General features: G+C 41.1%; 1 protein-coding gene across 1 annotated transcript in view; it reads right to left on the bottom strand.

The window, feature by feature from the left end:
* cd99 (CD99 molecule) overlaps positions 1 to 12,036 on the bottom strand; it is a gene marked incomplete at its 5' end in the record, with an annotated part of 44,818 nt that extends 32,782 nt beyond the window's left edge. Inside the window, one exon of the mRNA XM_080754931.1 lies at positions 11,976 to 12,036. Coding sequence (XP_080611057.1) covers positions 11,976 to 12,036 — 61 coding nt within the window. The remainder of the gene's footprint in view (positions 1 to 11,975) is intronic.
* Between the last annotated feature and the right edge of the window lie 1,833 nt (positions 12,037 to 13,869).

The following is a 13,869-nucleotide window of genomic DNA, read 5'->3' as shown; positions in this document are numbered from 1 at the left end:
ACATATACAAAGAAATTAAGGACATATTTGACAACTTTGCACTTTAAAAAGAACATTGTTATAGAAAATAACCGATCTACTGTACATGCTCACAACGCGTCACATCGCGACACGTTGTGAGCTTGTAGATCTGCTATTTCTACAATTTTTTTAAATGATTGAACATATATAAACATTTTTCAACATGTAAACAATTATCACAAATTAATTGCAATTATGTCAAATAATTGCAATTAGACGATTATGTAATAATTGTGACAGCCCTTCCTGGGGTCCACACAAAATTGATACAGTAAAATACAGACAATAGTGAAAATTGTCCAGTTAACAGCAAAAACAGTGAAATCGCTCTGCATATAAAAACAGAGACAACAATAACCAATACAGTGTTTTCACGAAATACATAAATAAAAATAAGATGGAAAAAAAAAAGGTTACACATATGAAGGACTCATCAATTGATGTTTGAGTAACCTTTTAAAAGAAAATGTGCTTCTGTTATGTCTTAGATTCATAGGGAGCATATTCCAAGTAGAAAAAGCTCTATGAAGTAGGGGGCATTAATTACTTGTGATTTTTGCAAGTCACCTGGACTCAGTAAAAAGTTGATTTGAAGTTGACTTTATCGATTGATGACGTCATCACATCACACACGACCCCCCAATTATTTTGGGGGGTCCCCGCCCAGATGATTAACTTAATGTGAAACATTGTTTTCTCACTCAACTGTAAACAAACCAACATACAGTTTAAGTGTATAGAGGGTATCTGCACATTTCTAAAGTGACAATTTAAGGACTTTTTAACACCTCTAAAATGACAAATTAAACATTGTCCAAATTGTCAAATATATAGAGGCAGAAATTGTGAAAATAGCCGATCTGCATGCTCACAACGCCTCGCGATATTATTATTATTATTATTTTTTTTTTCAACTTCGACTTTCGACATTCTCTGGTGGGAGTCGACTTGTGTAATGAAGTCGACTGAGTCGACTGATTGATTGATTGAAGAATTTATTAGAAGTTTGCAATAGAAAAAAGTACAGTTTCATGACAGTACAAATCACTGGTACAAGGTCAACTAAAAGGAGATCCTAGAAAGCCGAGGCTTATTTCCACAGGAACCACACTTTAAGTATCTCATATAACATTGAAAGACAGACGGATAGAACATAGTACTTTATCTAGGATAATATCAGTTTCAAAAGCATAACATCAAATACAAAAGGCAGAATACAAAGAAAAGGGGGGGGGGGCATGGGGGCTTAGTCTATTTACAAGTCACGGGTAGCTGCTGTCTGAAGGTGACTTTTCATACCAATTTTGAAGGAGGCTAGGGATTTGCTCTCCTTTAGGGCATGTGGAAGGGCGTTCCACATGTTGATGGTATAGCAGGAGAACGAGTTAGCGCCTTGTTTAGTGTTAAATCTACGCTGATGATGATTAGTGGAGCTGCCTCTGGTGTTATGATCGTGAACATCCTTGACCTTTAAGAAGTAGTTTGTCAGGTACATGGGAATCTTGGAGGTGTAGTGTATCTTGTACACCAGGCCCATTGCAAGATGCTGTACTCTGTCAGCTACTTTGAGCCACCCCACGCTTTCGTGGTGATGCTCGGTTAGGTGGGTCAGAGGAGGGAGACCAAGCACAACCCTAATTAGTTTGTTTTGGGCTGTTTGGAGCTTTAGCTTTAAGGCAGCTGGGGCGTCGCGATACCAGACAAGGACTCCGTAATCAATGAGGGGCCCAATAAGAGCACCTCCTAGTGTCTTTCGGGATTTAATATTGATCAGTGGGGCAACTCTTTGCAAGAAGCGAATTCGTTGATTGACTTTATTGATTACCTTGGTGGTCATTTTTTCACTGGATAGGTTAGCCTCCAGGATGCAACCCAGGTAGCAGATGTGGTTTTTTCTTTCTATCACAGTGTCACCTACTTTAATTGTGAAGTTCTCAACTAGGCTAAGTTTCTGACTAGATCCAAAGAGGATACGACTTGTGGACTTTTTCGTTAATGCCCTACTATGAAGTACAGTTCTCATCATCATCATACTATTCTGGTTGTGGTTTGGCACCTCCAGATGACCAGATGGTATAATGTTCATGACAGAAACCTGAAAATAATATCTGTCCATGAAAGGAGTCCACACAGCATTATGCATGAACATCAAAAGACTTTATTTTAATTTCACCTCTGTGACGTCGGTTAACCATAATAATTGGTTATGCGTCTCACCTACACCGGTACGGAAAGAACAATTAAGAACCAATCGGGCTGCTCTATTCTGACTGAGCCATTTGAAGTGTCTTCATGTGTTTCTCAGCAGCATTAGACCAAATGACAGAGCAACAGTCCAGGTGTGATAAAACCAGTGACCCAACAACTACACAACATTTTCAGATGGGCGGGTCTGCAGGCAAATATATCATTTTGGGGAGACGCTTGTGAACCACTGATTTAGAGCAGTGGTTCTCAACCTTTTCAGTCCGCGACCCCCAAAATAATCATATTTGAACTGGGGACCCCCCCCCCACCCTGACGAGCACTAAGAGTTGAGGCATTACATTTTGTATAACACGGTTCTATTGTGAAAATAGCAGATCTACATGCTCACAACGCAGAAGAGCATTCGTACTGAATCGGCCTCAGTTCTTAATGGGTAATACAGAAATGCAGACTCAGCTCTCTCACGGAGGCTAAACTGTCCTGACTCCATTCCAGAGGATATGGGCTTCTTTCAACCACCACCAGCATACTGCATGTTGCCTGGCTGGTCTAAGGGCACCACAGAGCAGATCTATTATATCTGGATTCTGGCCTGCGTAGAAAAAGGGATTTCCAACTAAGCAACCGCTGCATTTCACCAACCAACCAACCGCGTGCTTTCCAAAGCCACAGCCCTTAAAACCCCGGTGGCGTAATGTAACGCTCGGCTGTCCCTTTGTTCTTAAGGAACACAATGACATGATGTTCGGTCTGTGTGAGTGTGAGGACTCTGTCTGCAGGGGTAACAACCGCTAGAGTCACCGGAAAGTTACTCGCCAAGATTTGTATTCTTGTGTTTGTTTTGCTGAGAATAAGGTTAGAAATAACTTTAGGATTAACGGATATCTTTCTGAGGTTAAGATTAGGAATAGGGTTAGGTTTTGGCACCGTTTTACTGAGGTTAAGGTTATAGGAAATAAGGTTAGGTTTAACCGACATAGTTTACAGAGGTATATCAGGATATTAAGGATCTCAATGCAAAATAACAAATAGCCTTGCCTTAAATTTCCTTTTAGTTGACCTATCAGTGAACTGTAGCCTACTGTCGATGAAACTGTACCTTTTCCTATCAAAACTTCTAATTAATACCTCCATCAATCAATCAATCAAAAGGCATAAACCATCAGCCCAGGCGAGTTTCTTTTCCAGCAACTCTTCTGGTATTCTCTGACCGGACTGGAATCATCTCAGTTATTTGCTTCTTACTAGGGGTGTAACAATATAGTAACTGCATCGAAATATTGTTTTTTAACTTGAAAAATCGAAGTAGATCGAAATGAAAACAGCTAAAATCGAATCGTATCGTTTTATTTTGTATCGTATCGAATCGGCAATGCAAAGAATCGATTGTATCGATACTACCTACTTGTGCATTGTATATAGCATTTGTAAGAAGAAAAACACCTTTCACACAGATTTAATGTCTTTGCTAAATAGTTACTATATCGATTTTAAATCATTTAATCGAATCGTATCGTATCGCCATGAATGAACCAATATCGTCCATGTATCGTATCGTCGTCCATGTATCGTGATATGTATCGAATCGCTATTAAAATGTATCGTTACACCCCTACTTCTTACTATACAGTATGTGTCACCTTGTTATAATAATGGCCTAATAATTGACCTTTTTGAGGAGAGTAAATCAGTTCTTCATGACACATGGCCACCTCTTGTAAAATTGCCTAAATCCTTATTGAAAAAAGATCATGCTGTTTCCACTCCTGTAGTATAGTATAGAGTGTGACCTACAGTACAGACAATATTATGTTGCCTGAGTCAAAGACTCAGAACTTCAAAATCCTTTCAAAATCCCAGACAAAAGAACATTGCTGAATCTGACCCCTAACTTGGGAATTGTCCTAAATGCCAGTAAGATCAAAATATGGGTGTAATTTGGCCATAAAGTGCGTGATGAATCAGGCCCAACGTGACTTAGACAAAAAGTCTGAATTAAGTCACTTACTTAAGCCAGGTTTAAATTGCCTAAGTCACAACACAAACTGGCCTAAAGTCATTTAATCCTCCAATGTTTCATAACTGACACACAGCGCTATGTGTACCTCAACAGTCATATATTGTTATAAACTATTTTTTGGCGAAAATGATTAAGAAATCTCATATGGTTTGTTTTGGTTCTGTGTTTTTCTGTTTTCTGACTAACTTTAAAAAAAAAAGACACAGGCGATTATTTGTGTCTGGGTGACGTCTCTATGGAGAGATGATACGTTCAGCTTGTTTGGTGTTGAGTCACACTGTTGTAACCATGGTAACCATAGCTGTCTGCCCACACTGCTGCTCAGCCACGTGCACACATAGACATGAAAGGGGGCTTGAGCCCCTGCCCTTTTATCCATCTGTAATTAGGGATGGGTATCGAAAACCGGTTCTTGTTGAGAACCGGTTGCCCGTGGTTCGGTTCCATGGAATCGTTAGCCAATGTCCTTAACGATTCTGCTATCGATTCCTGCATATGCGCGATGACATCACGTCACACACGCGACGCGCTGCCTTGTTTAGAAGCAGCCAACATGTTGTCTGATGCTCTGGTCCTGTGACTAACTAAAGCAAACATAACAAGTAGCAGACAGTCTACTTTATAGTGGCAGCCTACATAATACAGATGGTGCTGGTTACCTTTGCAATGTACGGATATATTCCATAATCCTGTGTCTGTCAATGTCGTCTCAAAAAAGAAGAAGAGAAAAAAAAAAGCATCGTGTCACCAGGCTTTCCTGCCTCCAGACGGTCCATGCAGAAGGAGTTTACTTTCACTTTCATTTAACAGAAAGCAACAGCTTTGCAAAAGCTCTTGCAAGGCTGCAAGGTACAGAAAAAGCCATCCTATAGCCTAAATGTCCCTTTATTTTAGCCAGTTTCAAAGGAAAACCACCTCCCGTTTCTCTGTTGTTGAAAAAAAAAAAGTCAGTTCACTTTGCGTGGTGTCGTTGTGTGTCTGTCCGCACGCTGGATTAATCAATGCATGTCCAGGTGAAGCCCGTTAAAAGTCGTTATAGTATCCTCCGATAGTTTCACAAAGTACATTAAGCAACAGAAATGTATTATTTAACATTTTAAGTCCCTTACAGAGGTTTTACAACCCAAACAACAGGAACAGTGTCATGAGGTAATATTTTGCCCTTAAATATTTGAAAGGAATAGACTAGAGTCAGACTACTGTGACATAAGGTAAATTTCTCACCTTGAAAACAACAAATGCAACCTTATTTATTTTAGCTTTTAAGACAATCGTTTTAAAACAATATTTATTCAATAATAATATTTGAAATAATATTTGAAATAAATTATCTCAATATGTAGCCATAATTTTAAAATAAAGTTTTTGCCATAATCATGCAGCTCTAACAGTGACACAGACATAGCAGCAATGGCACAGCAATTACAAATATAGGCTATAGTAGTATGTATTTTTAACTTTAGGCCTTTCAGTGAATGATCAGCTGGCATCAATATTATATCCATATTAGGGCTACACTGTAAAAAAAATAAGTTGTGCCTTCACATTCTGAGCACTGCAAAAACGGGACGTTGGATTGAGCTTTTTTGGGTGAAAAATATAAATAAAAACTAGAAAAAGAAGAAAATGACAGGAGGAGAATAAGGAGTGGAGGAGGTAGAAAAGACCATTGGCCACTATTTCTGACCAGCCCCCTGCATGGCGAGGGGGCTGAGAATCGATAAGAGAATCGATAAGGAACCGGATCGATAAGCAGAACCGGAATCGGAATCGGAATCGCTAAAATCTTAACGATACCCATCCCTATCTGTAATAATAAGTGCCCTCTCTCCAGACCATGAATGCAGTTTTCACTATGGTGAAAGAAATGCAAAATGCGCCCCTCTTTCCATGCCATACCTGAAGGCAGCATTCAAGACAATTGCCTTGTCCAAAAACTCTCCTGAACTTTTATGCAGCATTTTATGTTGAAGGAATTGCCCTCTCTGTGTAGAAGTTGTCCTTTAATGTGCAACATTGTTTTCTCACTCAATAGTAAACAAACCAACATGCAGTATAAGTGAATACAGGGTATCTGCAGGGTATCTATTTCTAGAGATACAAGTGGCTTTTTAATACCAAATTGGCCAAATTGTCAAACTTTGTGAAATTAGGCGATCTACAAGCTCACAACGCCTCGCACGTATTCATCTGGAACTAAATGCAATGCCTCAACTCCTACAAATCCAGGTGCTTTAGTTGTCAGGGTAGGGGGGAGGGAGGGGGGTCCCCAGTTCAAATATGGTTATTTTGGGGGCATCATGGCCTGAAAGGTTTGGGAACTAAGATTGAACTAAGGCCATGGCTACACGGAGCTGGATTTTTCAGATATCCTGGTTTTTCAGATATCCACATAGAAAAATATCTATGTCCACACGACAAAGATATCTAGGTCTAACAAGCACACACACAGTAAAGTCTTCAGAGATATCCGGGTATCATGACTACACAGATCCAGGGAAGCGGATATTTTTCAGTGTCTCCACTTATTTATCCGGATTGAAAAATATCCAGATTCACTGCCAAAATATCCGGCTTCGTGTGGCTACAAGCCCCAACAGCACCAAAAAATGTCTAGATTCACAAATATCCAGCTCCGTGTAGCCTTGGCCTAAGATTGAACTTAAACACTAACACTGCTTTCTCCTTCAACACCAAAATCTAGAATATCTAACCTCTAAGGCTATATAAGCTCACAGCACGCTGGCTGGTGACGCATTATGAGCTTGTAGATTGGCTATTTTTTTGGTTAAAGTTGTACTATGTAACTTTTTTTATAAAACAAATCTTAAAATTCTCCTAACTATTAAATCACAAAAGTTTTAGAAGATCCGCGCCGTGAATTTCAGCCTGTAAAGCCTTCTCTATATGTAAACTGAGATCCTTGCCGTGGACCGGATCTCGCGCCAAAATTGCGTCATCACACTACCGGCCAATCACAGCGAGGGTTATACAACTGCCGGCCAATCACAGCGCATCTTGAAGTGGGGTCGCTATGGCAGCCATATTTGTTGTCGCCCGCTTGTACCATCCCTTCTCTAGGTAATTTCGCCTACCAGGCAGGGTGAAGGAGTCCGTATCTCTGGAATTACTGAACGCACAGGAACAAGGGATCCCTTAAAAGATAGATCTCAGCGAGGTGGAGGCAGACGCGGGGGTCTGAAGGTACGAAAAACGTCCGAAAGACGCGGACGCGACCGCGGTTTGCTATAGGGCTAATGACCACTAGTTGGTCATCTTACACAGTATGGCTTTAATGTTCCCCACTCCACCGCAGAATAGGGCTCTGGGGTTGAAGCTAAATTGTAATATTTTACTCCATAGCCCAGGGTTCCCCAATTAGTTTTCCCCAAGGGCGGAATTATAGGGTACCAAGCCGAGGGCCACAACATTGAATTATGTCTAGGGTACCAAGCCGAGGGCCACAACATCGAATTATGTCTAGGGTACCAAGCCGAGGGCCACAACATTGAATTATGTCTAGGGTACCAAGCCGAGGGCCACAACATCGAATTATGTCTAGGGTACCAAGCCGAGGGCCACAACATCGAATTATGTCTAGGGTACCAAGCCGAGGGCCACAACATTGAATTATGTCTAGGGTACCAAGCCGAGGGCCACAACATCGAATTATGTCTAGGGTACCAAGTCGAGGGCCACAACATTGAATTATGTCTAGGGTACCAAGCCGAGGGCCACAACATCGAATTATGTCTAGGGTACCAAGCCGAGGGCCACAACATCGAATTATGTCTAGGGTACCAAGCCGAGGGCCACAACATTGAATTATGTCTAGGGTACCAAGCCGAGGGCCACAACATCGAATGATGTCTAGGGTACCAAGTCGAGGGCCACAACATTGAATTATGTCTAGGGTACCAAGCCGAGGGCCACAACATTGAATCATGTCTAGGGTACCAAGCCGAGGGCCACAACATTGTAGGGGGCGACGGTGGCGTTCCCACTACTCCAGTGACAGTTTTCGTCGTCGCCGAGTGAAAATCTTGTATGTCCAAAACCGTTCGTTTTGAATTTATCATTTTAAAAATGATTTAAACTAGTGAATACAGGCACACAAGCACACAACGCCTCGCACCGCGAGGCGTTGTGTGCTTGTAGCTGTTTTCACCACTTTTGTGCGACGACCTTGTATGATTTGCGAAAGAACGTACACATTTGGAGATGCGAGATTTCCACCAGACAACGACGATATACTAGTGTTGTTGCTGCTCTTATACCACCATTATTACTGGGGTCGGTGGGGGCCAGACAGTAGCCCCCCGCTGGCCGCAAATGGCCCGCGGGCCGCCTATTGGAGAACCCTGCCATAGCCTAATGCTTCCACCCTGTATCTCATATCAACCTGAAAGGCAAAGACACACTTTCATCTGTTCTGCTTCTGGTTTCTGAGGCCCTTCTGTCAGACGAAAGGGAAAAAAGGAGGAGAAAATAAAAAAGTAAAGCCTGCATGATGTGCCATCTGGTTCTGGTTTAACAGGCCTGTGGTTTCCTCTTCACTCCAGCAGCCTCTGGACTGTACCAACTAAACCAATCACACACAAGACCAGAGAGGAACATCCGTTTTGAGACGCTATGGCAGGGCCGGGTGCCCAAAAGGTAGATAGTGATATACCAGTAGGGCGGCATAGCTCAGGGGTAGAGAAACCGTTATTAGAGCACAAAGGGTTCACGAAGGGTTCCCAGTTCAAATCCAGGCTCCCCCTGAGTTAATGTCGAAGAGTCCTTGAGCAAGACTCTGAACCCCTAATTGCTCCCGGTGAGCAGGTTGGGTTTCCTCCACCACCGGTGTATGAATGTGTGTGTGAATGGGTGAATGTAATGCACAATCTATGTAAAGCGCCTTGGATAAAAGCGCTATATAAATGCACCATTTACCAGTAGATCACCAAGGGTGTGCAGGTAGACCACATGACATGCCTCTAAAAATATATCATTAAAATATAAAAAGAATATGTCAACATGAAGGGCCTGTCAGCTCCCTTCATGGCTTCTAAAGTAGGCAAACCTCCAATGCAATACTTTGTTCAAGAGTCAGTAGCATTACAAAGAACCCCAAAACCTACCACTTCCATACAGAATGGGATGAAGACATTTCCCCCAGTATTTCCCATTTATTTCCCCCTTACAGTAAGTGTGTTTGTCTAAAATGTAACGCCAGTGCTGCTATTCCAAAGCCCCCCTCAGGCCCTCAGCTAAAACATTTTTGATGGGTATAAAAGTAGATCTCGCGTCCAAAAGGTGTGGGCACCCCTGCGCTATGGGGTTAGAGATTTTTTGAACTATACGCTGTGAGCTTGTATATCTGCTATTTTCGAGAACCACTGACCGCTGTTCTCTAAAGATATAGCAGATAAACAAGCTCACAGCGCGTCACTTTGTGCCGCAGTGCGAGCTTGTACATCTGCTAAAAAACGGTTGAATCATTATTTTTCTTTTTTTAAACACATATCTTCAGAAGATCACATTTGTGTTTTGTCCCTGGAACAAAACCTATATTCAGATGGGGGTCCATGGCCAAATACATACACATCATTTTGGGGGCATCCTTGCCATGAGAAAGTCTGAGAACTAGACTGATGCAGAGGGCTTTTGTAGAATGGGCATCCGGTGTGAAAGGGTTAACCCATTTAGACTGGGAACGCATTATTACACATTATTTGGTGCTTTAACTATTGAAAAATAGCAGATATACAAGCTCACAACGCGGCACAGAGTGAGTCACAAATGTTCGCTTAAAAAATACATATATTCAAAGATTTGAACGCATTTTCTCGACTTTTCAAAAATAGCAGATCTACAAGCTTGTAGATTTGCTATTTTTTCAATAGCTAAAGTATAAAATAACTAAGGCCCCACTCCATCTTGGGCCCTAGTAACTCAGTCCCAATCCCCCCCCCCCTTGTGACTTCCCTGCGTGACAGTACAGTAGGTGACAAAAACATAGTGGCCCCAAAAGCTGACAGGGAGTCACTTGGCACGGTAGTTTATGACTCGTGATGGCATTATGACTCATGCTCACAAGGGAAGTCATGCCAACCCCCACCCCACCCACCCCTTAATGCCCCCTGCCCGAGGTGTCACTCTCTTCAGTGTGTGCCAGTTTAACCTGAGCTCAATCATTTTAATATGAGGCTCTTTAAGGATCTCAACTGAAAATTTCAGTTGAGATGGCTTTCTTGAGCGTATATCTTTTTAGTTGACCTTGTACCAGTGAACTGCACTGTCATGAAACTACACACACTTCTAATAAAATTATTCAATCAATCATTCAATCAATCAATCAATCAATCAATCAATCAATCAATCAATCAATCAATCAATCAATCAATCAATCAATCTATTCTATTGTACATTTCTGGCAGTTCTCTATATTAGCTAGAGTAGGCTATAGGCTATACTCTAGGGACTGCTGGCATTTGAGAAGGTAGTGTGAGAAATGCACTTCATTTGGTGCATTTCTCTCAAGTATAGGTCAAATAACTCTATCCAGCAGGGGTCTTCAACAGGGTGCCCGGGACCCCTAGGGGGTCCTCAGAGTTACTAAAGGGGGGGCCACCAAATCTTTGTGTGATATGATTTATTTATTTTACATTAACCACGTTGAACCACAGCCTCCCATATTCTGAGGAGAACTTTAGCTAAGGATAGCAGATCTACAAGCTCACAAAGCCTTGCTCTCTCTCTCTCAGCTAATAGGGGGTCCTTGGGCTGAAAGACGTTGAAGACCCCTGCTACTGTAGGCCAGTGGTTCTCAACCTTGTCAGGCCGTGACCCCCAAAATAATCATATTTTAACTGGGGGACCCCCCACTCTGACGAGCACGAGTTGAGACATTACATTCTGTATAGCACGGTTCTATTGTGAAAATAGCAGATCTACATGCTCACAACACCTTTGTTGTGGGCATGTCGTTGTGAGCATGTAAATCTGCTATTTTTCACAATTTCAGACTCTAATATTTGATAATTTGGCCAATATGTTCAATTTGTCATTTTAGAGATATAAAAAAGGCCTTAAATTGTCAATCGAAATGTTTAGATACCCTCTGTACACTTAAAACTTTAAGATGGTTTGTTTACTGTTGAGTGAGAAAACAATGTTGCACATTAAGCTAATCATCTGGGGACCCCCCACAATAATTTGGGGACCCTGCTGCAGGCCTACAGATTGAAAGGTCTTCCAGCCCAAATTGGAACGCTGCCTAGTTTGCACGAAGGGAAAACAGGCCACAGGATGAGTTAATTAGGCATCCAAGAAGCTCTACAATGTATTTCTACAAATACCTCTTCACAAAGTAATCCCAGTTTACATTTCCTTTAGTGGATTATGTAAAAGAACGCTGTTATCTGTTGTAGGGGAACTTTTGCACAGTGTGTCTGACTGTGCAGCACATGCTGGTGAAATCTGCCTAGTGTTAATAACCCATTTATAACTTGGGAGATTGTAGGCTACAAATGGAAAGAAATTGACCTTTTGTTTCCCTTTGTACAATCTCAAAGTTACAGTAACGTTTACATCAGGCTTTGAGGACTATTAGCCTATATAACCTCACATAACGTCTTCTCATAATAGTTTGCGGTTACAATGCATAGGCCTATTGTTCACAGTTGGCTGAGAGAGACCAAATATAGGTTGGGGTGGAAACCAAAATAAAAATAAATCTCACCTTGCGTGACTGTCCAACCAGCCAGGCAGAGGAGCAGGGCGATCCTTAAACACAACTTCATGGCGACTTTATCTGTGGCTACACAATGTTCCCAATAAGTCGTTTACGCAAGATAGTCCGTATTAATAGGCCTAAATACTAAGTTTTCCTAAAACCAAGCGCTCTATAAAGCTAAATACATGCGTTTCAGCAGTGTGTTAGCGGTGCTATGCTGCTGCTGTCCTGTCTAAGCGTAGAGGAAAGGCAGACACAGGCACTTGGTGTCCAATTTCAACTCAACTTTTTAGCTCTCCAATCCATGCGCACTGCGCGCACGCACAGGGGCGCGTCCACTTGGGTGTGGCAGCGCTTTCCGAGGAGTTACAGTGTCATAGACACACACATAAACAAAGTTGTAAACAGTGGTGGAAAAAGTATTCACATGTGTTACTTAAGTAAAAGTATCAATAGGCCTACGGCAATGTAGAAATAGGCCTACCCCCCCGTCTGTTACATGTAAACGTCTGAAATTCTAAAAGAGTTGGCATCAAAATGTACCAAAAGTAAAAGTACAAAATTTTGAAAATAGCAGATCTACAAGCTCACAATGCATTGCACCGTGATGCGCTGTGAGCTTGTAGATCGGCTATTTTCAAATAGCCTATAGGTAGACTATAACATAGTCGTTAATGTAGGCTATATGTTTTATAATATTAGCTATAATTTATACCTACAAAGTAACTAGTGACTCAAGTTTTCAAATAATTGTATTGGAGTAACAATATTTGGATCCGAGATGTAGACGACATCTCGTACATCATGTACATCATGTAGTGGAGTAGGAGTAAAAGTATTGGAAATACTCATGTAAAGTAGGCCTACAAATAACTCAAAACGAGTATACTTAAGCACACTACTACAGTAGTCTACTTAAGTAAATGTACTTATTTACTTTACACCACTGGTTGTAAAGTTTAAAGTTAAAACAATTTTACAACTGATTTTGTGGATTCGGTTGAGTTTGTACGTGGATATAGGCCTATGTTTGTTTTCTCATCACACAACGTTTTGTTTTAGATTTGTTTGTTTGTTTGTTTGTTTGTTTGTTTGTTTGTTTGTTTGTTTGTTTGTTTGTTTGATTGATTGATTGATTGATTGATTGATTGATTTAAGTTTGCACACATAGAAAAGGGTACAATTTCATGACAGTATAGGCTAACAGTTCACTGGTGCAAGGCCAACTAAAAGGATAAGCTCACGAAAGGCTTGTTTAATCTGAGATCATTTTAAACTCATATAACATTGGATGACAGACAGATAGAACACAGGTTTGGCCAATGGCCAAAGCTTAGGCCTAAAAGTAAAATAAAAAAGGCTGTAACCTACAGGTTTGTTTTAGACTCATGGTTGAGAGTGTAGGCTAGCTTGTAGGTGCAAGTAAAATTACATGAGGATTGGCATCAAATAAAAATACAAAAGGATACTACTTGGTCCATTTCAAAATAATTGTATTGGGTTATAATAATTCGGCTATGCGTGTGTTCATGTCAAAAAGGGGATGATTTCAATTGTGTTCCTTGTTTAACCTAATATAGGATAATAATTACATCATATTTAATCAGTGCTTTGCATTAAAATAATCTAAATATGCAAAGTAGGATAAATGTTGCCTAATATTTCACCACTAACCCTTTAACCTATGATACAACATGGATTGTCATCCTTTTACGCAACAAGTGATTCATCAGTCAGAAAGAGGAGGAGACTCCTTGGTTACTGTAACTATGTTCTAAATTAATAACAGACTGCCTGTCAACTGACTGACAGCTAGAGCAGCCAACGGGCAACTACCGCCATCTAGCGTCTAATCACCGTGATGGCAAGTGGAATGTGGACTGTTTTTAGGGTCCCTTAA

Source organism: Nannobrachium achirus (genome assembly GCF_963921795.1).
Source record: "Nannobrachium achirus genome assembly, chromosome: 24".
In the NCBI taxonomy this organism is placed as follows: domain Eukaryota; kingdom Metazoa; phylum Chordata; class Actinopteri; order Myctophiformes; family Myctophidae; genus Nannobrachium; species Nannobrachium achirus.
Note: the sequence above shows the minus strand (reverse complement) of the source record. Positions and strands in the feature narration are given on the sequence as shown.